The 24266-nt window shown below is 34.3% G+C and overlaps 1 protein-coding gene across 1 annotated transcript in view; it reads left to right on the top strand.

The window, feature by feature from the left end:
* Positions 1–24266, top strand: part of CNTLN (centlein) — a 336707-nt gene that overhangs the window by 102814 nt on the left and 209627 nt on the right. The window contains exons 4-6 of the mRNA XM_065879183.1: positions 2085–2219; positions 2828–3007; positions 20768–20905. Coding sequence (XP_065735255.1) covers positions 2085–2219; positions 2828–3007; positions 20768–20905 — 453 coding nt within the window. The remainder of the gene's footprint in view (positions 1–2084; positions 2220–2827; positions 3008–20767; positions 20906–24266) is intronic.

Here is a 24266-nt window from a genome sequence, read left to right as displayed (position 1 = left end):
ATTAAGTCTATATTTGTCCTGTGGATTACTAAATTCACTCAAATGCCAACATTTTAACATATTAAATAATTTTCATGAAAGGGCTTGCTATTGGTGTCATTTATATTGTCAAGTTAAGTTTAGTTCACATTATTGGGCAAACCCTTCTGAACCTTAAATCATTTGATCTAGTGTCGCACCTTCCTGATAGTCTCCAGAACAGGTGAGGATGCTCAATTTTTGTCAGTTCCCCTTTGAAAGGATAGGCCTGTAGGTATTTCAGTCTTAGTGTTCATATGATTGAATTTATCATTCAGTGTCAGTCTCATTCATAAACATTTACTATAATCTAGTTTGAGAGATAGTATGTGTACATAGATAATCAGTAAGACTAGGTAATTTGTTATGTGTCAAATGAATAATGTAGGCAATACAGAAATTTAGAAATAGCAGAAATTACTGTGATAGCTGGGGAAAGCTTCATTGAGGAGGTAGAAATTGAATATTGAAGGAGGCTGAGACTTAGATGAGAAAGGAAAAATAGGCTGTGAATTGTGGATGGGCCATGTTTATGCATCTGTTTTTATGCTGTTTGATGTCAAACACATTTTGATATGCCTTAATAATTAAAATAGGAAATAAAAATTAAAACTAATATGAGGTACCATTTATATCTCATTTGTAAAAACTTACCAAGCTTGAGCGTCATGTTGGTGCACATGTGGAGCTATGAGAACTCTTGAAGTGCATATAGCCTATGAACTAGTAATGCCACCTCTTAATATAAATAATCAAAAGCAATGTTTTATTACTGTGATCCCCACACTGAAAAAAATACATTTTACTTCATGACCCAGTATACACAGAGATGAAATAAAAGTTTCATACATACACTACTATATATAAAATAGATAACTGATAAGGATCTACTGTATAGCACAGGGAGCTGTACTTAATACTCTATAATGGCATCTATGGAGAAGGAGTACAAAAAAGAGTGGATATATGTATGTGTATAACTGATTCACTGTACTGTGCAGCAGAAACTTACACAACATTATAAATCAACTATACTCCAATAAAAATTTAAAAAATAATGTAGTTTTACTATATATAATAAAGGTAAAATATAACAAAGCATATATCAAGTATGAATTTAATAATGTTTAAATAAAATAGAAATTCTAAATTAAACACTGCAAAAAAATTTAAGAGCTACTAGTTTCAAATATTGGTTGAAAAAATGAGTGGGTTGACAAAAGTTGAGTAAGTTTAGTAAAGAGTTAATATCAGGACATGGATGTCTGTTTTAGCATGTTGGTTTGAGATGGCAGCAGATAATTCAGATGGAGGTATTTTAGAGAAAACTGGAAATGTGGGATTGGTGATTGGGAAAGAGTCAGGGCTGGTTTATGGATTGGGTAGTCTTTCAGACAGAGATGAGATCAGAAGCCAAGAGAGTGGGTAAATTTTCTGAGGGAAAAGCTGTAAAGATTTGAAAAGAGGGAAACTAAGAATTGAGTCATGGATACATCCTCCAATTAGATATCATTTACTCTGGTAGGTGAGAAGAATATTCAGTTAAAAATTATGGCAATTTTAATATTCTGAATATTCTTTCTACAGAGCAAGATACTTTTTGTATCAAGGCAGACTTTCCGTTTTTCATTCTTTAAAATTGCTTATGCTTTCACAAAACTGTATTCGTTTCTCTAAAAAATATTTTCTTCCGAATGATAGTAAAATAGAGGATAATTCTTATTTTAGCTACATAAGCATTTTCTTTAATTAGAATGTTTTGTAAAATTTCGTTTTTTTTCCTATTACACACAGAAATCCAAAAAGTTTGCTTTCTGTATGTGGCTTAATATTTGGTATCCAGTTTTTAACGGGTTCTTCATCTTAAAACTAGTAAGTCAGTACCAGATTTGCACATTTTACTTGAAAATCTCTGGGCATGTCATAGGAAATGAGTATTATGATAATGGATGTTATTATGAAAAGTAGTTAATTCTAATATTATCAGTCAAAATCTAAAACTTTTTACATAAAATTATTTTTTCTTAGAAATACCAGCTCATCAGTAATTTTGCTTTTTTCCATAGAGAGAATCAGGACTAAAACAGGAAATAAATGACCTTGTAAAACGGAAGGTTGCAGTAGATGAAGAAAATGCTTTCTTAAGGAAAGAATTCAGTGACTTGCAGAAGAAATTTAAAGATAAAAGTCAAGAAGTTAAGGTGTGTTGACTTGTACATAGTTTTATAGTACTTTCTTTGAAGTCCTACTTAAAGCTTTGTCAGCCTTTGTGGCACAGAAAGTGACAAGCTTGGAGGAAAAATTGCCTTAGGCCCTGCTGTACCATACAGTTTTCTCACATGCAGAAACTCTGAGAAAGATGCTTTAAAGCTAAGACTCTAAGCTTTATAACTTTAAGATAAATAGTTAATGATGGAAATGGAGCTAAGAAAGTAGGAGTGTGAATATGTGGCTTCTTGTAATTAGATTCTGATGGGACTGGCATTATTAATTGATAAAACCCTGGTCTGGGAGGATATGTCTGTGTGGGTCTCAAAAATAGCTGGGGACAGCATCAAAGGCAGCTTGATCAATTAATGGGCTCTTTGCAAATGTGTACTCATCAAAGCTGTCATCCAGTGAAAAAATATGACCCATCCACCTGCATGAAAAGAGGCCAATAAAAGTATACAGGTGACCTTGGCCATCAGATATAGAAGCTGCTGTGGGGGTAAAATTGTACAGTTTATATTTGCTGATTAGTTCTCACCTGTTTTTTGGTTTGTTTCATTCTGTTTTGTTTATCGGCCCCTGTGGTACTGTTCTACAGGACACTAAGGAGTGTGTACAGAATAAGGAAGAGCAAAACAGACTGGTTATAAAAAATCTGAAGGAGGAAAATGAGAAATTAAGTACCTACTGCGCTGACCTGCTAAATGACCTGGAGAAACTGAGGAAGCAGGAAGCACATTGGAGAAAAGAAAAGTATAGCATTGATGCAAAAATAAAGGTATGCAATGAGAATGGAATCTGTGCTGTTATTTTGGATCTGACTTCTTATAGGAAGTTTATTACATGTTATTTTCTTTAAATAACAAGTTATATATTCATATCCACCAGTGGGGACTAGCATTAATTTATATTCCTTCAGTTAAGACCCACAGCTTTTTAAAAATTGATGTTGCAAAGCAGGAAACTGACTTCAAATACTTATCTAAAATGTAATCATTAAAAAATAAAGCCTGTTGCATTTTGAAATAAAACATGTTTTGAAAAAAGATATTTAGAATGATGAATTTTGGCTTTTTGCAGTTAGGGATTAAATTTATAAATATAGCTAGGATTCACTGCAATATAGTTTTAATACTGTATTTTCCAGGCCCTTTAAAAACTATGTAAAAAAAAGCACAAAACAGTTAAAAATACTCACATGTGTTTTATATGTGTTTCTTTGGCTTGAGAGAGCCTTATTCATCGTAAAATTTTATTTTTATAGAAGATAAAATCAATCTTTATAATATTCTTATATCCTTTTTGATCAGTTTTTTTTCAAAATAATCTTTTCTTGTAGCTTTCTCTTGGTCTTGAGAATGTTTTTGTTCATTTTTTCCCACCGAATTTCAGGTTTCTCTTTTAACATAGATTTTGTTGAAAACGCCTCAGACAAATTTTAGTGCTAGTAAATATGATAGTTCCTCTATGTATACATGCTTAAGAAGAATATATAACATAAGTATACACACATATATATATATATATAGCTATTAAAATATAGTAAGAATGGATATGTGTGTCTATACGTGTGTGTGAGTGTATGCATGTGTGCCTGATTATTTAAGGATTTGTCTTTCTGAGTGTGTGAATCTATTCATTGCAGATATTTAAGGAAATACATACAGTAATTCTGTTAGTGCACAATCAGGGAATGACTGAGCCATTGAGAGAAGTGAATTCTGGCACATTTGTTTTCTTATTTTTATATCAGTTTCTGCTTCCCTACCGCCTTTAAGCAGTTTGGTAGTGTCATAAGGGTAAGTTGTACTTCCTTGTGTCAATCATAGCTGCATGATTTTTTGATGATGATTTCATTTCCTTATTTGCCATTCAAATAGTCCATTCTATGATTTACTGTGATTTTCAGTTCTGACTTTTTTTTCTATTAGAGTGCTTATCTTTTCTTATTAATTTGTAAGCATTCTTTATTCTAGATAGCAATATTTTAAAATATATATATATACCACACATACCTTCTGTTCAGTGAGTCTTGAATAAGGTGAATTAAACATTCAAAAATTTGTGGATTTTTATAGAGTCATTTTTATTATTTCCTTCTCTAATGTTTTTGTTTTAGAAGTCTTATATTCTTAAGTATTCCCTACCCTAACATTTTTAATCTATTTAGAATTCATTTTTGGGTGTGGTCTTCCACACCATTTATTCAGTAGTTTATTGATTTCTGATTCAGTCTCTCTCACATCTCTAAGTTTCCATGGGTATGTTTGGGTTTGTTTCTGGACTTCCTGTTATTTTCATGGTTTTAGGTATTGTAGTTTTAGAATTTTACTCATTATTTTGTAGGGTGACCTACTTCTTTATTCTTCTTTTTGTAAGTCATGAGCCCTATGTGTGCCTCTTCACTAATAATATTTAAGGATCATTTTATTAGTTTTACTGAAAAATTCTGTTAGAAAGCAGGTTGGAGCATCATCTAATTTATGAATTAATTTTGGAAGAATTATAATCCTGCTATTTAAGAATGTGGCATGTGGTTTTGTAAGTTTCTTAAAACGGTACTTTCATTTTTATTAGATTTATTCCTAGCTATTAATATTAAAATATTGTTTTATGCTAAATATTTTTTTTTGCTGAATAATATTTTAAATTATATTTTTAATTAATTATTTCTAGAAGACAGCAATATTACTGAATTATCTTGAGCTTCTTTTCAACAATTTTCCCCAAATGTCTTAGTTCAAAAAATGTGTACATTTTCTAGATTTTTCTAAGTTATATAATTACATTGTCAGTAAGAAAACTATCTCTTTCTTTCCTTTTGGTGTATAATTCACATACCATACGTTTAATCCATTTAAAGTGTACAGGCCAATAGTTTTTAGTTTATGCAGAGTTGTGCAACTATTATCAAAATTACTTTTAGAACATTTTCATCATCCCCAAAAGAAGCCCTGTAACCTTTAACAATCACTCCTCATTTATCCTTAGCTCTGCAGCCCGAGATAACCACTTATGGCCTTTCTCTATATATAGATTTATCTGCTCTAAACATTTCACATTAATGAAATTATAGTATATGATCTTTTGTGACTGACTTCTTCCACTTAGAATAATGTTTTCAGGGTTTATCCATGTTGTAACATGTATCAGTACTTCATTCTTTTTATAGTTTAATAATATTCTATTATATAAATATTCTACATTTTATTCATTTATCTCAAGTAGAAGGACATTTGTGTTATGAATAATACTGCTACAAATATCTGTGTACAATATTTTGTGTATACATCACACATTTTTATTTCTCATAGGTACATACCAAAGAGAGATTACTAGGTCATGTGATAATTCTGTTTTTAAGCTTCTGAGGAACTGTCAGACTGTTTTCAAAAGCAGCTGTACTATTTTACATTCCAAACAGGAGTTACTGAGGGTTCTGATTTCTCTTTGTCCTCGTCAGCACTTGTTATTGTCTATCTTTTTGATTGGAGCCATCTTTGTGGATGTGAATGGCATCTCATTGTGGTTTTGATTTGCTTTTCCCTGATAGCTAATAATTCTGGTCATCTTTTTATATGTTATTGGCCATTTGCATGTCTTTGAAGAAATGTGAAATCATTTCTTTTGCATATATTCTGGATACAAGCCTCTTTTTATTGATATAATTTGAAACTATTTTCTTCAGTTTTCTGAGTTGTTTTTTACATCCTTAATGGTAGTATTTGAACACAAAAGTTTAAAATTTTGATAATTAATTTATCTCCTTTTTCTTTTGTTGCCCATGCTTTTGTGCATTCTCAGATGCATCTCAGATATGCATCTTGATAAACCACTGCCTAATCAAAGATCATGAAGTTGGACACTTATGTTTTCTTCTAAGAGTTTTATTTCTTACCTTTAGGTCTTGATCCATTTTGAGTTAATTTTTGAATATGATGTTTGATAGGAATCCAGCTTCATTCTTTTGCACGTGTATTCAGTTGTCCCAGCTCCGTTTGTTAAAAAAAGACTGTTCTTCCCCCACTGAATTTATTGTGCCATGTTTATTGAAAATCAGTTGACTGTAAATATAAGGGTTTATTTCTGGACCTCAATTCTGTTCCTTTGATGTATACATTTATCCTCATGCATATGCCACACTACATTGATTATTGTAGACTTATAGTAAGTATACCTTGATGAATTGACTCATTGATCAATATATTATGTCCTCTTTTGTCTCTTTTAACAGTTTTTGACTTAGTTTATTTTGTCCAATATTCTTATGTCCATCCTAACTCTCTTTTGTTTATTATTTTCATGGAATATCTTTTCTCATCCTTTGATTTTCAGTCTTTTTGTGTCTTTGGATATGATAGTCTCTTTTAAAAACATAGTTGTATAATGTTTTCTTAATCCATTCTGTGTCTGCCTTTTGATTGGAGAGTTTAATCCATGTACATTTAAAGTTCTTACTAGTGAGTAAAGGCTAACTTCTACCAATTTATTTCTTATGTGCTGTATGTCTTATAGATTATTTTGTCCCTCATTTCCTCTATAACCGCCTTCTTTTGTGTTAAGTTGATTATTTGTAATGGCACACTTTGATTCCCTTCTCATTTTGGGGTGTATATTCTATTGATAACTTCCTTGTTGTTACCTTGAAGATTACATTTAACATCGTAAACTTATAACAATATAATTTCAGTTGATGCCATCTTATCTTCAGTAGCATACAAAACTGTTCTCCTATATTGCTTTTTCCTTCCATTTCAAATTATTGTTGTCACAAGTGACATCTTTATAAAATGTGTGCCCTATAATATAGATTTATAATTTTTTATGTCTCTGAAATTATGTATGATTTACTTCTTCCCAAAGAAGTAGGGTTAAAACCAAATATAAAACAGTATTAGATTTTATATTTGACCATGTATTTACCTTTACTGGAGCCTTTATTTCTTCATATGGCTTTGAGTTATCATTATATATTCTTACATTCTATCTGAAGGAATTCCATTACCATTTCTTGTACATTAGATTTAATAATGAACTCCCTCAGCTTTTATATGTGAATGTAAAATTTTTGAAGGACACTTTTGCTGGGTATAGAATTCAATGTTGACTTTTTTTTCTTTCAACACTTTATATATATCATCCCATTGTCTTCTGGCTTGCATGATTTCTGATGAGAAATCAGCTGTTAATCTCATTAACAATCCCTTGTATGTGACAAGTCACCCTCTTTTGTTACTTTCAAGATTCTCTGTTTTTGGATGAATTTCATAAGTTTGATTTTAGCGTATCTTAATGTATGTCTCTTTCTCTTAATCTACTTGGAGTTTGTTATGGTCTTTCGCTTTATAGATACATATCTTTCATCAAAATTGGGACTTTTTTGGCTCTTATTTCTTCAGTGTTTTTTCTGCCCCTTCTTCTGTCTCTTCTCTTTCTGGAACCCCCTTCATGTATATATTGGTCTGCTTAATGGTGTCCCACTGTTCTCATAGGCTCTATTCACTTTTCTTCATTCTTTTTTTTCTGCTGCTCAGATTCAATAAGTTCACTAGTTTGCTGATTCTTTCTTTTGCCTGCTAACATCTGTTGTTGAACCCTCTGGTGAATTATTCATTTTTGTTATTATACTTCTTACCTCCAGAATTTGATTCATTTTTATAATCTCAAGCTCTTTATTGATATCCTTTTGGTTTATACATTGTTTTTATGATTTACTTTAGTGCTTTTTACATATTTTTCTTCAGCTCAGTTTTGCCTTGTAAATCTGAGGTTTCTCAGGGATAGTTTCTGTTAATTTTTGTGTTCCTTTGAATAGGCCATACTTTCCTGTTTCTTTGTATGCCTTGTGATTTTTTGTTGTTGTTGAAAATTGGGTATTTGTGATAGCAAATTTATAATGTTATAACTCTGGAAATCAGATTCTAGCCCTTCCCAAGACTTTGCTGCTTCTTCAATTTCTGAAGGGTATGATAGTCTTTTTATCTTCCAATTTACTTTTGCACAGTCTCTAGTCCTTGTTCTATTGAGTCATTGATGTCTCTGTTCTTTTGCTTTTGTCTCTTCCTGTTGTGACAGAAGTTTTCCTTGGCTGACAGGAGCTAAAACAAACAAACAAACAAAAATAAAACAAAACAAAAAAAAGAAAAAACACACACACAGAGATACAGAACACATCTCTCCCCCAGTCTTTGTAGATTGGCTCTCCAATGGGACATTCCTTTAATACTTTTCCAGACTTACACTAAGCTCAGGGGTAATCCCAAAGTGAAAGCATAGGGTAGCTCTGGAGTTTTGTGAATATGCATCTTTCTATGAGCATATGTTTGGATTTCAGAACATTCCCATATGTATCAGTATTTTTGAACGTCTTATTTTCCCAAAGAATTTCCCGCAGAGTTTAGTCCCATGACTTAGGCATTGTATTGAATATCTCAACCAGTCATCTTTTGCCCTAGGAATCTGTGGTTTATTAGTTTATGGCATTTTTGAACCATATTCTCCACTTCTCCAGTCTGTGTTCCCAGTCAGGTCTGAGATAATCACTTTGCATTATTTCTTCAGGTCACCCCTAGACAAATTAGAACAGACACATACAGTAATTTGCTAGGAAAGTTTGTTCTGCTCTCTCTCAAACCAGGAAGGATTCCTTACTGGGAACATTGGCTACTGCCACTACATGAATTATACTGTTTTAAGATTCCTGGCTTTAAGATGGCTAGTGTGCTGAGAATAAGGTGGGGAAGGGCAAATAAAAACTTCACAAATCTGTTATCCAGTTTTTAAGTTGCTTTTTTCTTGGTTCAGCATTTTCTTTGTTACTGTAAAATTTTGAGTGCTCTCTAGAGTTTTTGCAACATTGGTTCTAACAGTTTCTGCTATTTTTCCTCCATGTTTCTGCAAGAGTGCTTGGAGCTGCATACTCTCCATTTTGCTGGTGTCACTCATTGCATTCATTTATAAATGCTAGCTTTCCTGGATATAGTATTCTGTTTTGGCAAGGTTTTACTTTGAGCATTTTGAATATGTTATCTCATTGTCTCTATCCTCCATTATTTCTGAAGAAAAGTCAGTTGCTAATCTTTTTGAAGTCTGTTGGAAATGATGAGTCGTTTTCTCTTTTGTTTTCTAAGAATTTCTCTGTGTCTTTGGCTTTCAGCATTTTTACCATGATGTGTCTTTTCGTGGATCTCTGTGTTTATAAATAGTACTTGGAGTTTGTTGAGCTTCTTGGATTTGTAGATTAATGTTTTTCATTATTGTTTGGTAGCTTTTTTTTTTTTTCGGTATGCGGGCCTCTCACTGTTGTGGCCTCTTCCGTTGCGGAGCACAGGCTCCGGATGCGTAGGCTCAGCAGCCATGGCTCACGGGCCCAGCCGCTCCACGGCATGTGGGACCCTCCTGGACCGGGGCACAAACCCATGTCCCCTGCATTGGCAGGCAGACTCTCAACCACTGCGCCACCAGGGAAGCCCATTTGGTAGTTTTTGACCATTATTTCTTTGAGTATTTTTTTCTGTCCTTATTCTATTGCCTCTCGTTCTGGTAGTCCCTTTATGCTTATATTGGTGCATTTAGTGGTGTCCGTTATTCCTCTGGGGCTGTTAATTTGTATTATTCTTTTTTCTTGATATAGCTTTAAGTTTTTTGTTCTTATTCCTGTCAGTTCATATTAAATGTTGAGCTCTTCTAGTGAGGTTTTTTTGTTTGTTTTCATTTTAGTCACTGTGCTTTTTAGCACCAGAATTTCCATTTGGATGTTTCAAAACAATTTATATTACTTTATTGGTATTTTCCATCAGATGAGATATTGTCATTTTAACTTTTTAAAAACGATATGATACTTTATAAAACATGGTTTTCTTTTACTTTTTAAATATACTTATAATGCCTCTTTTGAAGTCTTTGGGAAGGCTGGTATCTGGATCCTCTCATGGGCAGTTGCTATTGCTTGCTTTCTTTGCTTTGCATGAATGACACCTTTTCTTTGCATGTTGTAATTTTTTTTGTTGAAAAATGTACATTTCAAGTTATATGCTAGGAGGAGTCAATTCAGCACCGTGGCAGAATAAAAAGCTAGCTTTGTCTTTCCCCTTCAATCTACAACTAGTAAAACATCCAAAACACAACAACAAAGCCTCTGTCCAATATATCAGGTTGCTGGAGAATTCCACACATCTGTGCATCTAAAGGTGGGTGGACTGGAACACATGGAGGAGGCCGAACCAAGGGAACAGCAGAGGCATGCTTGAAGTCCTGGTCCATCAGCCATGGCAGCTGAGCCCACAACCCTAGAGAACGTGGCAGTGGCAGGGGATGTGGTGCACATGACTCAAGCCTCCCAGCCACATGGTTACTACAGCCACAAGTAACCGGGCAGCAGTGGTAGTGGGGCCTGGTACCCCATTCCTCCAGCTGCTAAGGCACCCATTACTCCAGCCTCTCACATGCACATCTACAGCTGTGGAGCTTTTAACACTGGACACCACAGAGGCACTTGCAGGAAACTTACAACACTGGACACCATAGAGTACCCGCAGGACCCTGGCTCCCCCTTCCCTTTCCCCCATGATAGTGGAACCTTCAACTGTGGATCCCAGATGAGGGAAGAGCCCACCATCCAAGGGCCCCAGGCAGCAGCAGCTGTGACACTGGCAGAAGCAAGGTACCAATGACCCCAGAGACAAAAGAAACAATAATGAATGCACAGGGCCACACCTCTGACAGAGGCGATGGAACATGGAAAGTGCAGACTCTCAAATAGAATCAGAGGCAACTCAGGTAAGAGAAACCCAAAACTTGTGCTATATCACTACCTACTGGAAATCGAAAGAAAGACCTCTAATTTCTAACCTGTTGAATTGCTAGTATCAAGCAGAAAGGTGTTCCTTACTTCACGTGCACCAGCAGAGGAACAATTTATCAAGCACCATGAACAACCACAGTAACATTGTACCACAAAAAGAAAGTGACAATTCCACATAAATTAAACTTAAAGTCATGGAACATTGCAATCTGATTGTTAGAGAATTCAAGAGAGTTGTCATGAAGAAACTCAACTAGCTACAAGAAAACTCAGAAAGGGTGTTCATTGAGCTCAGGAATAAAATTAATGAACAGAAGGAATAATTTACCAAAGAGGTTGAAACTAAAAGAAAAGAACCAAGGGGCTTCCCTGGTGGCGCAGTGGTTGAGAGTCCACCTGCCAATGCAGGGGATGTGGGTTCATACTCCGGTCTGGGAGGATCCCACATGCCGCGGAGCGGCTGGGCCCATGAGCCATGGCCACTGAGCCTGCGCATCCGGAGCCTGTGCTCTGCAACGGGAGAGGCCACAACAGTGAGGGGCCCGCATACTGCAAAAAAAAAATAAAAAAATAAAAAGAAAAGAAAAGAACCAAACCACAATTCTGGAGCTTAAGAATTCAATAAATGAGATGAAGAATGCATTAGAAAGCATTGGATATAGAGCAGACCATAGGGAAGAGAGAATTAGTGATGGACTTCCCTGGTGGCACAGTGGTTAAGAATCTGCCTGCCAATGCAGGTAATGCAGGTTTGAGCCCTGGTCTGGAAAGATCCCACATGCCTTGGAGCAGCTAAGCCCGTGCACCACAACTACTGAGCCTGTGCTCTAGAGCCCATGAGCCACAACTACTGAGCCTGCATGCTGCAACTACTGAAGGTGGCAAGCCTAGAGCCTCTGCTCTTCAACAAGAGAAGCCACTGCAACGAGAAGCCTGGGCACTGCAATGAAGAGTAGCCCCCACTCGCAGCAACTAGAGAAAGCATGCATGCAGCAACGAAGACCCCACGCAGCCAAAAATAAATAAATAAAATATAAATAAATTAAAAAAAAAAAGAGAATTAGTGAGCTCAAAGATAAAAATCTTGGAATGATACAGTAGAAGAAGAAAGAGGATTGAGATATAAAAAAATGAGGAAATTCTACAATAGTTATTCAGCTCTTTTAGGAAGGGCAGCAATAGGGTAATGGGTACTCCAGAGGGAGAAGAGAGGAGAAGGGAGCAGAGAATTTATTTATAATAGCTGAGAACTTCCCAAACGTGGGGAAGGAACTAGATACAAGCCCATGAGGCTAAGAGAACACCCAAACTGCCTCAATGCAAAAACCTTGTCCAAGACACATTATATTAAAGTTGTCAAAAGTCAATGACAAAGGAAGATTTTGAAATTCAGCCAGGGGAAAAAAGATGGTAACCTACAAAGGAACCCCCATTACTCTATCAGCAGATTTCTGAAACCCTATAGGCCTGGAGGGAGTGGAATGACAAGCTCAAAATACTGAAAGATTAAAAACTATCACCCAAGAATACTCTGTCCAGCAAAGTTACCATTCAGATATGAAGGAGAAAGGAAGATTTTCCCAGATAAATAAAAGCTCAGAGTTCATTAAAACTAGACCTGCCTTACAAGAAATGTTGAACAGTACTCTTCTACCAGAAACAAAAAGGCAAAAGTACACAAAAGTTTGAGCAAGGTGATAAATAGAATCAGAAAGCTGTAATTATTAGAATTGGCTTTTAAATGCTTTATTATAGCATAAAAGTTAAAGGGGGAAAAGTAGAAAAAATAACTATCTACTTCAATTTGCTAACAAACTCTCAACGTATAAAGGGATAATTCAAGACAACAAAAACAAAAAGGGAAGCGGAAAAGGATGTAATCTATATATGTAAATGAAGATAAGATGCTATCAACAGAAAAAAGAGTACTTTATCCATGAGACGTTTTAGAGAAAACTCACAGCAATCACAAAGCATAAATCTAGAGCAGAGACATGAAAAATAAACAAGGAGAAAACTGAGAAAAAAATCATAGAAAACCAAAATGGCAGACATAAACACAAAGAAAAAGAAATGATGGAGATATAGAGCAACCAGAAAACAAAAGGTAAAATGGCAGTGACTAGTTATCATCTATCAATTATAACTCTTAATGTAATTGATTGAATTCACTAATCAAAAGACACAGAGTGACTGGATGCATTATAAAACAAGACTCAAGTATACGTTGTTTCCAGGAGACTCATCTCAGCTCTAAAGACAAATGTAAGGTAAATGTGAAGGGACTGAATATGATACTCCAAGCAAATGACAACCAAAATAAGTGGATGTAGCCATACTCATGTCAGACAAAATAGACTTCAAGCCAAAAAAGGTAACAAGAGACAAAATTGAACAGTATATAATGATAAAAGGGACAATTCATCAAGAAGATACAATATTTATATATGCATCTAACATAGAAGCACCGAAATATATAAAACAGTTATTAGTAAATCTAAAGGGAGCAATTGACAGTAACACAGTAATAGTAGGGGACTTTAACACGAGCAATTGATAGTAACACAGTAATAGTAGGGGAGTTTAACACCCCACTTGCATCAGTGGATAGTTCATCCAGGCCAAAAGTCAATAAGGAAACAGTGATCTTAAATGATACATTAGACCAAATGGATTTGATAGATTTGTACAGGGTATTCAGTCCAAATGCAGCAGAATGCATATTCTTCTCAAGTGTACATGGAACTTTCTCGAAGTTAGACCATATATTGGGACAAAAAACAAGTCTCAAGAAATGTAAGAAGGTTGAAATCATATCAAGCATCTTTTCAGTGGTATGAAACTAGAAATCAACTACAAGAAGAAAGCTGGAAAAATCACAAATATGTGGAGAATGAACAACATGCTACTAAGCAACTATTGGGTCAACAAAAAATCAAAGGAGAAATCAAAATTTATTTGATGATGAATGGAAAGGAAAATAGGACAAACCAAAATCTGCTGGAGGCAGCAAAAAGAGTACTAAGGGAGAAGTTTATAGACATTCAGGCCTACTTTAAGAAACAAGAAAAATCTCAGTTGAACAATCTAACCTTATGTCTAAAGGAACTGGAAAAAGAATAACAAATGAAGCCAAAAGTCAGTAGAAGGAAAGAAATAATAAAGATCATAGTGGAAATAAATTAAATGGAGACTAAAAAGACAATAAAAAAATCAATGAAATTAAGAGCTGGTTCTTTGAAAAGATAAAATCAACAAACCTTTAGCTAGACTCATTAGGGAAAAAAGACAAGGCTCTGGTAAATAAATTTGGAAATGAAAGAGGAGGAATAACAGTGGATACCACAAAAATACAAAGGATTATAAGAGCATATTATGAACAGCTATATGCCAACAAGTGAAGCAACCTAGAAAAAATAGACAAATTTTTAGAATCATACAGCTTCCAAGACTGAATCATGAAGAAATAGAAAATTTGAATAGACCATGTAACTAATATAGAAATTGAAACAGTAATCAAAAAGCTCCCCAGGCCTAGACAACTTCACAAGTGAATTCTACCAAACATTCAAAGAAGATTTAATACCTATTCTTCTCAAACTCTTCCAAAAAACTGAAGAGGAGTCAATGATTCCTAACTCAGTTTATTAGGTCAACATCACTCTCATAGCAAAACCAGACAAAGACAACACACAGAAAAAAGAAAATTACAGGCCAATATCTTTGATGAACATAGATGCAAAAATTCTGAACAGAATATTAGCAAGCCAAGTAAAACAATACATTAAAAGAATCATCACTGGGCTTCCCTGGTGGCGCAGTGGTTGAGAGTCCGCCTGCCGATGCAGGGATACACGGGTTCGTGCCCCGGTTCGGGAGGATCCCACATGCTGCAGAGCGGCTAGGCCCGTGAGCCATGGCCTCTGAGCCTGCGCGTCTGGAGCCTGTGCTCCACAACACGAGAGGCCACAACAGTGAGAGGCCCACGTACCGCAATAAAAAAAAAGAATCATCACCATGATCAAGTGGGATTTATCCCAGGGATAGAAGGAGGTTTCAACATCTATAAATCAATCAACGTGATACATCACATCTACAAAAGGATGAAGACCATATGATGACCTCAATAGATGCAGAAAAGGCATTTGACAAGATTCAACACCGGCTTTTGATAAAAATTCTCAACTAAATGTTTATAATAGTAACATACCTCATCATAATGAGAGCTGTAAATGACAAGCCCATATCTAACAGCATACTAAGTGGTGAAAAACTAAAAGCTGTCTCTCTAATATCAGAAACAAGACAACAAGACAAAGAGGCCACTTTTGCCACTCTTATTTAACATAGTATTGGAAGTCCTAGTATTGGAAGTCCTAGCCAGAGCAATTAGGCAAGAAAAAGAAATAAAAGGAATCCAAATTGGAAAGAAAGGAGTAAAACTGTCACTGTTTGTGCATGACATGATTTTATATAGAGAAAACCATAAAAACTCCACAAAAAAGGCTATTAGAAAAAATAAATACAGCAGAGTTGCAGGGTATAAAATCAACATACAAAACTCTGTTACGTTTGTATATGCTAACAATGATCTAGCAGAAAGAGAAATTAAGAAAAGTCATATTTATAATCACAACAAAAAGAATGAAATACATCGGAATAAATTTAACCAAGGAGGTGAAAGACCTGAACACTAAGAACTGTCAGACCTTGTTGCTGGAAATTGGAGAAGACACATAAATTGAAAAATATTTTATGCTTATGAGTTGGAAGAATTAGCATTGTTAAAATACCCATACTACCTAAAACAATATATAGCTTCAGTTCAGTCTGTTTCCAAGTCACAAGGACATTGTTCACTGAAATGGAACAAAAGTTTCTAAAATTTATAATGGAACCACAAAAGACCCTGAATAGCCAAAGCAATCCTGAGAAAAAAGAACAAAGCTGGAGGTATCACAGTCCATGATTTCCAGCTAGACTACAAAGCCATATTAATCAAAACAGCATATTTTCAGAAAAACAGATACATAGATCAATGGAATAGAATTGAGCACCCAGAAATAAACCAACACATATATGGGTAATTAATATACAACAAAGAAACATATATATATAAAGACATTATAGCCTTTTCAATAAATGGTGTTGGGAAAACTGGACAGCCACATGCAAAAAAATGAAACTAGACCACTGTCCCACATCATACACAAAAATCAACTCAAAATGGATTAAAGACTTAAATGTAAGTCATGAAACAATAAAACTCTGAGGATAACATAGGCTTTATGTGCTTTGACACTGGTCTTAACAGTGTCTTTCTGGGTACGTCTTTTCAGGCAAGGGAAACAAAAGCAAAAATAAACAAATGGGACTACATCATCCTAAAAAGCTTCTGCACAGCGAAGAATACCATGTACAAAATGAAAAGGCAATCTACTGAATGGAAAAGACATTTGCAAATGATATATCTGATAAAAGGTAAAATCCAAAATATATAAAGAACTCATACAACTCAAGAAATAAACAATCCAATTAATAAGTAGGCAGAGGACCTGATTAGACATTTTCCCAAAGAAGACATACAGATGGCCAACAGGCACATGAAAAGATGTTCAACATCACTAATTATTAGGGAAATGTAAATCAAAACCACAATGAGATATCAGCTCACTCCTGTTAGAATGGCTATTATCAAAAAGACAAGAAATAACAGGTGCTGTTGAGGATGTCGAGAAAAGGGGAGCCTTAGATAGTCTTGATGGGAATGTAAATTGGTGCAGCCACTGTGGAAAACTGTATGAAGAGTCCAAAAAATTAAGAATAGAGCTACCATATGATTCAGCTACCCCATGTCTGGGTATTTATTCAAAGAATATGAAAACACTAATTCAAAAAGATATATGCACCATTATGTTCATTGTGATATTATTTACAATAGCTAAGATATAGAAACAACCTGAGTCCCCATCAACCACTAAATGGATAAAGAAGATATGGTATACACACACACACACGCACGTACACACACATATGCACAGAGTAGAATACTACTCAGCCATCAAAAAGATGGAATCTTGCCATTTGTGACAATATGTATGGACCTTGAGGGTATTATACTAAGTAAAAGAGTCAGATGGAGAACTGTGTGATTTCACTAATATGTGCAATACAAAAAGGAAACAGACAAAAACCAAAATAAACTAAAGAGAGACAAACACATAGATACAGAGAGCACAGTAGTGATTACCAGGGGAAGTTGTGGTGGTGGGGGGTGAAATGGATAAAAGGGGTTAACTGTATGGTGATGGATGGAAACTAAATTTTTGGTGGTGAGCATGCTGTAGGGTATACAGAAGTAGAAATATAATGTTGTACACATGAAACATATAATATTATAAACCAATGTTATCTTAATAAAAATAAATCTAAAATAAAGTAAAAAGAAAAATAACTTTTTCAAAGCAAAAAATGTTAATAAAATAAAATTATATACTGTAGCAGTTTGGGGTTTTGTTTTTTGTTTTGTCTGTTTGTTTGTGTTTGTTTTTGGCTGCTCTGCATGGGTTGTGGGATCTTAGTTCCCCGACCAGGGATTGAACTCGCACCCTCAGCAGTGAAAGTGTGGTGTCCTAACCACTGGACTGCCAGGGAATTCCCACTGCAGCAGTTTTGGATACTGGCTCCTCACTGCCATAACATCAGGGCTTGTTGACGTTTGCTCATTGTTTTTTTAATGTTTTCATTGGGCCATTTTAGGAAATCTGTTTCCCATGCTGTTAACAGTCTCTCATGGTTGCTTTTCATAAAGCACAGACCTGGACATGTGCACATTCACCCTGTGATTTTAGCAGGGCTCTCCTTCACTGTCTCTTCTCTTGATTTGTCTGTTCATGTGTCTGTCTCTTGATTTGTCTGTTAATATGCTTGTTTGTTAATGTCTGTTGGTATCACACCCAGCTGTTGTCCTCCAAAAACTGATGACTGATTAGATTCTTCTGTTGTTTTTGTCAATATCCTGGGACACAAATTGCTCCACAGTCTAATCTAATTAAATCTTGGCCTCTCCATAGGGTTTTTTAAAAATTGTGTTTAAGTAATATAACATAAAATTTAGAATCTTTTATCATTTTAAGTATACAGTTCAGCAGTGTTAAGTATATACACATTGGTATGCAACCAAGTTGCAGAAACATTTCATCCTTCAAAAGTGAAACTATATTCAAAAACAACTTCCCATTTCTCCTCCCCCCAGCTCCAGGCATCCACTAGTCTGCTTTGTGTCTCTATGAGATTCTTCATATAAGTGGAGTCATACATTATTTTTTGTAAGTGGCTTATTTGGCTTTCCATAATTATCTCAAGGTCCATCCATGTTCTTTCATATGTCAAAATTTCCTTCCTTGTTTATTGTGGTAAAAAACACATAACATAAAATTAACCATCTTAACCATTTTTAAGTATACAGTTCAGTAGTGTTAACTATATTTACATTGCTGTGAAAGAGACCTCCAGAACTTTGTTGACTTCAAGACCTGCAACTCTGTTTTTTAATAACAACTGCTTAGTGCTCTCTTACCCTAGGCCTTGGTAACTACCATTGTATTCTGTGTATCTATTAATTTGACTACTTTAGATACTTCATATAAGTGGAGTCATCTGGTATTTGTCCTTTTGTGACTGATTTGTTTCATTAGGCATAATGTCCTCAAGGTTCATCCATGTGGTAGCATGTGACAGGCTTTCCTTTCTTTTGGGGGCTGCATTGTGCTTCATTTTATGTGTATAGCACGTTTTGTTTATTCGTTTGACGTTTAGGTTGCTGCCACTTGGCTATTGTGAATAGTGCTGCTACGAACATGGGTTTACAGATATCTCTTCAAGACCCTGCTTTTAGTTTTTTTAAATGTATACCCAGATGTGGGATTGCTGGATTATATGGTGGTTCTGTTTTTTATGTTTTGACAACCACCCCCCCATACTGTTTTTGAGAGCATTTTTACAGTCCCAGCAACACACAAATGTTCCTAATTCTTCGCGTCCCAGCGAACACCTGTTATTTTCTGCCTTCCCTTCCCTTCTCTCATTTCCCTTTCCTTCCATGTTTCCTTCTCTCTTTCTCTCTTACATCCACCTACACACCCACCTATATATCTATCATTACTCTTTTTTAATAAATGGGAGTTTAAGAAGTAATTCTTCTTAAATTCTTCTTATAAAACAACAGTTTACATATCTTAAAAAATATTTTATTGCTAAAAACAACTAGCTGTCATCTGAGCCTTTAGCAAGTTGTAGTAGTAACATCAGATATCATTCATCACAGGTCACCATAACAAATATAATAATAATGAAAGAGTTTGAATTACCAAAGTATGGCACTGAGACATGAAGTGAGCAAATGTTGGAAAAATGGCATTGATAGACTTGTTTGATGCAGGGTTACCACAGTCCTTCAATTTGTAAAAAAATGCAATATCAGTGAAGTGCAATAATGGGAAACATGATAAAATGAGATATGCATGTACTCACAGTGCTATCTTGGCTGAAAGCCAATATTTTTATCTTCAAAAGTTCATTCTAGTTACTGCAGGGAGAATATATGAGGTATGGGTGCATTGCTAGAGTAGATTTTTAGTGCTTGACCTAAAGCTTGTGCTTGCTTTTGTACATAATGAATGTATAGTGTATTTTGGGGTATCCTCTACTTTTAGATAAAATATTTATTTAATATTTTATGAAAATAAATTAATTTTATAATATATTTTTGAGAAAAAATATTTTTGAAAAAATGTATATCAGTTTTTCTTTTTTAACATCTTTATCGGAGTATAATTACTTTACAATGGTGTGTTAGTTTCTGCTGCGTAACAAAGTGAATCAGCTATACATATACATATATTTCCATTTCTCCTCCCTCTTGCATCTCCCTCACACCCTCCCTATCCCATCCCTTTAGATGGACTCAAAGCACCCAGCTGATCTCCCTGTGTCATGCAGCTGCTTCCCACTAGCTATCTATTATACATTTGGTAGTGTATATATGTCCATGCCACTCTCTCACTTCGTCCCAGCTTACCCTTCCCCCTCCCTGTGTCCTCAAGTCCATTCTCTACATCTGCATCTTTATTCCTTGTACATCAGTTTTAAAATTGTTTCAAAATGAACAAAAGATTTAGAGAATTATCAGGTGGAAAAGACCAACTTTGAACTTTAGGTGAAATTTCACCACAATCAAGTGAACTCAGCATGATCTGAACCTGAAACATTGTAAAATTATTTTTATTTTTTTGCTGCACCATTTTTTCTTCTCGAGTGTATCTGCATTTAAAGTTGAGGAAATAATAAAATATCTATTTGTTTTGAGTAATATTTAAGTAAATGAGCTCATTTACTTAATGAAAAAGTTAAAAAGTAATTAACTTTTTTCATTGTATAATACTTTATTGTAATTTTAATAAGTAAATTTCTACATAGATTTTCAAGTTTATTAGCTTCAGATTCTTAACTTTCACACCAGGAGACGATGATACTTTTACAGTTTCTGAAAAAAGTAACCTGTGACTGGTGTAAAATTTATTGATTGTATTAACATTTTTTAATTTAATGAAAACAAAAATAAAATTTAAAGTACTACTGATTTTTCACTGTTATTTTGTGGATTAAATATAACAGAGTTTTAATTTTATTTGTTTGATATTTATTATATTTGTGATATGAATGCTCTAATTTTAGGCCTTTGAAGACAATTTAATCGAAGCAAGGAAAGAAATTGAAGTATCACAGAGTAAATATAATGCTCTATCATTACAGTTGAATAATAAACAGACTGAACTTATCCAGAAGGATATGGATATTACCTTGGTCAGGCAAGTATACTCACTCCTTAATTTAACATTTTAGAAATGTCCTTTGTTATGCAGAATGCCAGCATTTTTGTTTATTATTAACACCCTAAAATGACAATATATGTCTTCTGTGAGTACTTATGTTTGTGCATTGAAACTATCTAGAATTAACACGGACAATCAGGGGTTTCACAGGACTGAAAAGAATCATGCTCAAAGAGTAGCCTTGGTTCAGTTTTTAACAAGGAGGATGCATTCATTCCTTGTTTCCTTCTAAAATTCCTACCCATGCATTATGTAATACTATTGTTATAATGAATAATAAATGAATGATCCAGTTTTGACGTTTTATTTTATTATGTTCTAAATGGTTTTAGTTTGTGAAATATTCTTTCTATATCAAAATAGTTAATTTTGTAGCACTACTCATAAAGTGGAAGTACTTGAAAAACTTTTTAAGTGTTTTGAAAGATGTTAAACTACCTATTAATTTTATAATAATCTTTATCAGAAAATATTGTTAGAACAGATCATAAATATATATATACACATATACATACATATGTTATACATATATACACATGTGTGTACATTTTAAAATTTGAACTAATTAAAATAAATTATACAAAGTTTATCACATACCTGTATAAGCACAATTTCATTCTCTGAAATATGTCATATATTTTTATATGTAATATACTATATATATAATGTTTATATAGATATGTAATTAACATTATATATAATTATGATATACATAAATATTTATATATACTTAATATTTATTTTTATATATACTGTATTACAATATATATATTGGGGCAGGATTTTTTATTGGGTAATAGATTAATACAAACTGTTATATATTTATATATAATATATAGTAATTTCTATTATATATGTTTTATTATATATAAAAATATATAAGCATTATATGTTATAAATGAAAGCAAAAATCCATTGTGTCACATTTTAAAAATCTTTTTACCATGGGGTGAGGAAAATTATTTCTTTACAGATGATAGACTTTATGCACTCATAGTATAATTTTTTTAAGCCAGTAATTTGATGGAAGGCAAAAAAGTAATTCTAAACAGTAATAGAATCTTAGTTTTAGAAGCAATCTAAAAAATTTTTAATTATTCCTATCTTCTTCCCTATAAAAAAGCTGTTAGCCTTTGCTTGATACTTTTAGTTTATAAGTTTCTCAGTACTCTTCAAGACTGTTCTTTTTATTTTGTTCAAATTTCTAGATTGTTTCATATATTTAGTTGACATTTGCCTTTTTATAGTATGCACCCATTTGTATCCTGGGTCCTTATCTAGAGAATCTCAGAAACAGTCTAATCAGTTCTGTAGTTCAGACCTTCAAATAATAAAAGATAACTTTATGAATAAATTTTTTTATTAACTTATTAACTGCTTCTGTTTCTCATAATTTTTCATGTACATGTTTTACAGACATTATATTGTTTTGGGTTGCCTTTCTTTCTCTTTTTTTTGTTAGTAAAAATATGTAATATAAAATTCCCAAGTAAATGGTTAAGTGGAATATTATACAGCTGTAAAAAAGAAAAGGCAGCTCTGTATATATTTACACAAATCCTCCAAATAAAAAAAAGTGAAAAAAGCAAGCTGTAAAAAAGTGTGAATAGTTTGCTACTGTTTCCTTTAATAAAGCACATTTGTATGTGCACAGACTTCTGATAGAATACAGAAGGTAAGGGGGCTTCTGGAGAGGGGCTGGGGTTTGGGGACAGGTAAGACAGGGAGACTTCTTCATTAAATGGTCTCTTGTAACCTCTGTACATGTGGCCTCTTAAATTTTAAAACATTTTTCTCAATTCAAGGACTCCCAAGGGTTGTACTCTGGCTATGAATGTAAATGAAAGCTGCTGGGTTAATTTTTCTACTGAGCTCTTGGATAATCATTAAAATATCAGATAAAAATAATCTCTGTTTTGGAGCTGTAGTCTCAACATCAATTAGTATTATTGCAGGTATTACATAAGGAAGATTTACTACAGTTTGCGTTAACATTATCTTGTGTTCCTTGCAAAAGTTCCAACTGAGTGGAGTTCAGGCAAAAGGAAATTAACCTGGGCTTAAAATGTGCTCACTGGTAATCCAGGCAGTTTACTAAGAGTTGACTGTAGTTCAGTCTAAATTTACCAGGGAACTCTCATTACCTGCCAACACCAGTCTCTCAAGCAGACTGCCCAAACAGCTGCATTTCAGCCCTCTTCATTGTAAGAATGAAACACAGCCGGGCATATTTTTCATCTCTTGTAAGTGTCTCTACTTTTCTTCCACTCTCAGTTGAAAAGACCTACATCTAACATGTTTGGCTTTTTTTTTTTTTTTTGGCTACGTTGTGTCTTCATTGCTGTGTGCAGGCTTTCTCTTCTTGTGGTGAGCAGAGGCTACTCTTTGTTGCAGCACGCGGGCTTCTCATTGCGGTGGCTTCTCTTGTTGCAGAGCATGGGCTCTAGGTGCGCAGGCTTCAGTAGTTGCAGCATGCAGGCTCAGTAGTTGTGGCTCATGGGCTCTAGAGCACAGGCTCAGTAGTTGGGGCGCATGGGCTTAATTGCTCTGCGGCATATGGGGTCTTCTCAGACCAGGGATGGAACCCATGTCCCCTGCATTGGCAGGCGGATTCTTAACCACTGCACCACCAGGGAAGTCCCTACATCTAACTTTTGATCTTGTTAATATATTTTCAGGTTGGCTGTATTACAAAATTCAAAAAGTAAAATTTATGAAAGAACAATAATTTGAAAGATCACTAAAAAAAACTTGTACAGTAAGCTATAAACTCACCATATTTGGTTATCCTGAGCATAAATCTTTTGACTATTTTTACAAATGGGTGTTATGACAGCATAACATTGTTTTTCCTGCATTATATGAAATAACATTTAAGAATTAAATTCCCCTGAGATAATAAAAAACCTTTTTAGAAGAAGTATATGTATTCCACCTTCCAGTGTGATATGGTGTCCAGATATCAAGGACATCTAAATAAAAATAAAATCTTGGAGAAGTTAAATGCTAATATTTTTCAAAAATATTCTAGGCAAATTGTACAGATTAAGGAATGAAAATCACATTTAAGCCAATCCACGTGGTTTAAACTACTGTTGCTATCACTGGGCTATTACAGTTACAATTCCACAACTTTTGTAATGTGACATAATGTGAAGGGGAAGCAAAAACCACCTCAGTTTTCCAGCTCTTTGGAGAGATCTGGGGCAAAGCAATCAGAATTCAGTAATAGGATTTTCTCAGCTGAACTAAGGACAGAGAATAGACGGTATGAGTCAACTCCCTGGCTGACTGTTACCTTTGGCCAAATAAGGAAAATGTCTTCTACAGCCAAAGGGAGA

This window comes from Phocoena phocoena, chromosome 6, assembly GCF_963924675.1.
Source record: "Phocoena phocoena chromosome 6, mPhoPho1.1, whole genome shotgun sequence".
Taxonomy (NCBI): domain Eukaryota; kingdom Metazoa; phylum Chordata; class Mammalia; order Artiodactyla; family Phocoenidae; genus Phocoena; species Phocoena phocoena.
This window is presented reverse-complemented; position numbering and strand designations above follow the sequence as displayed.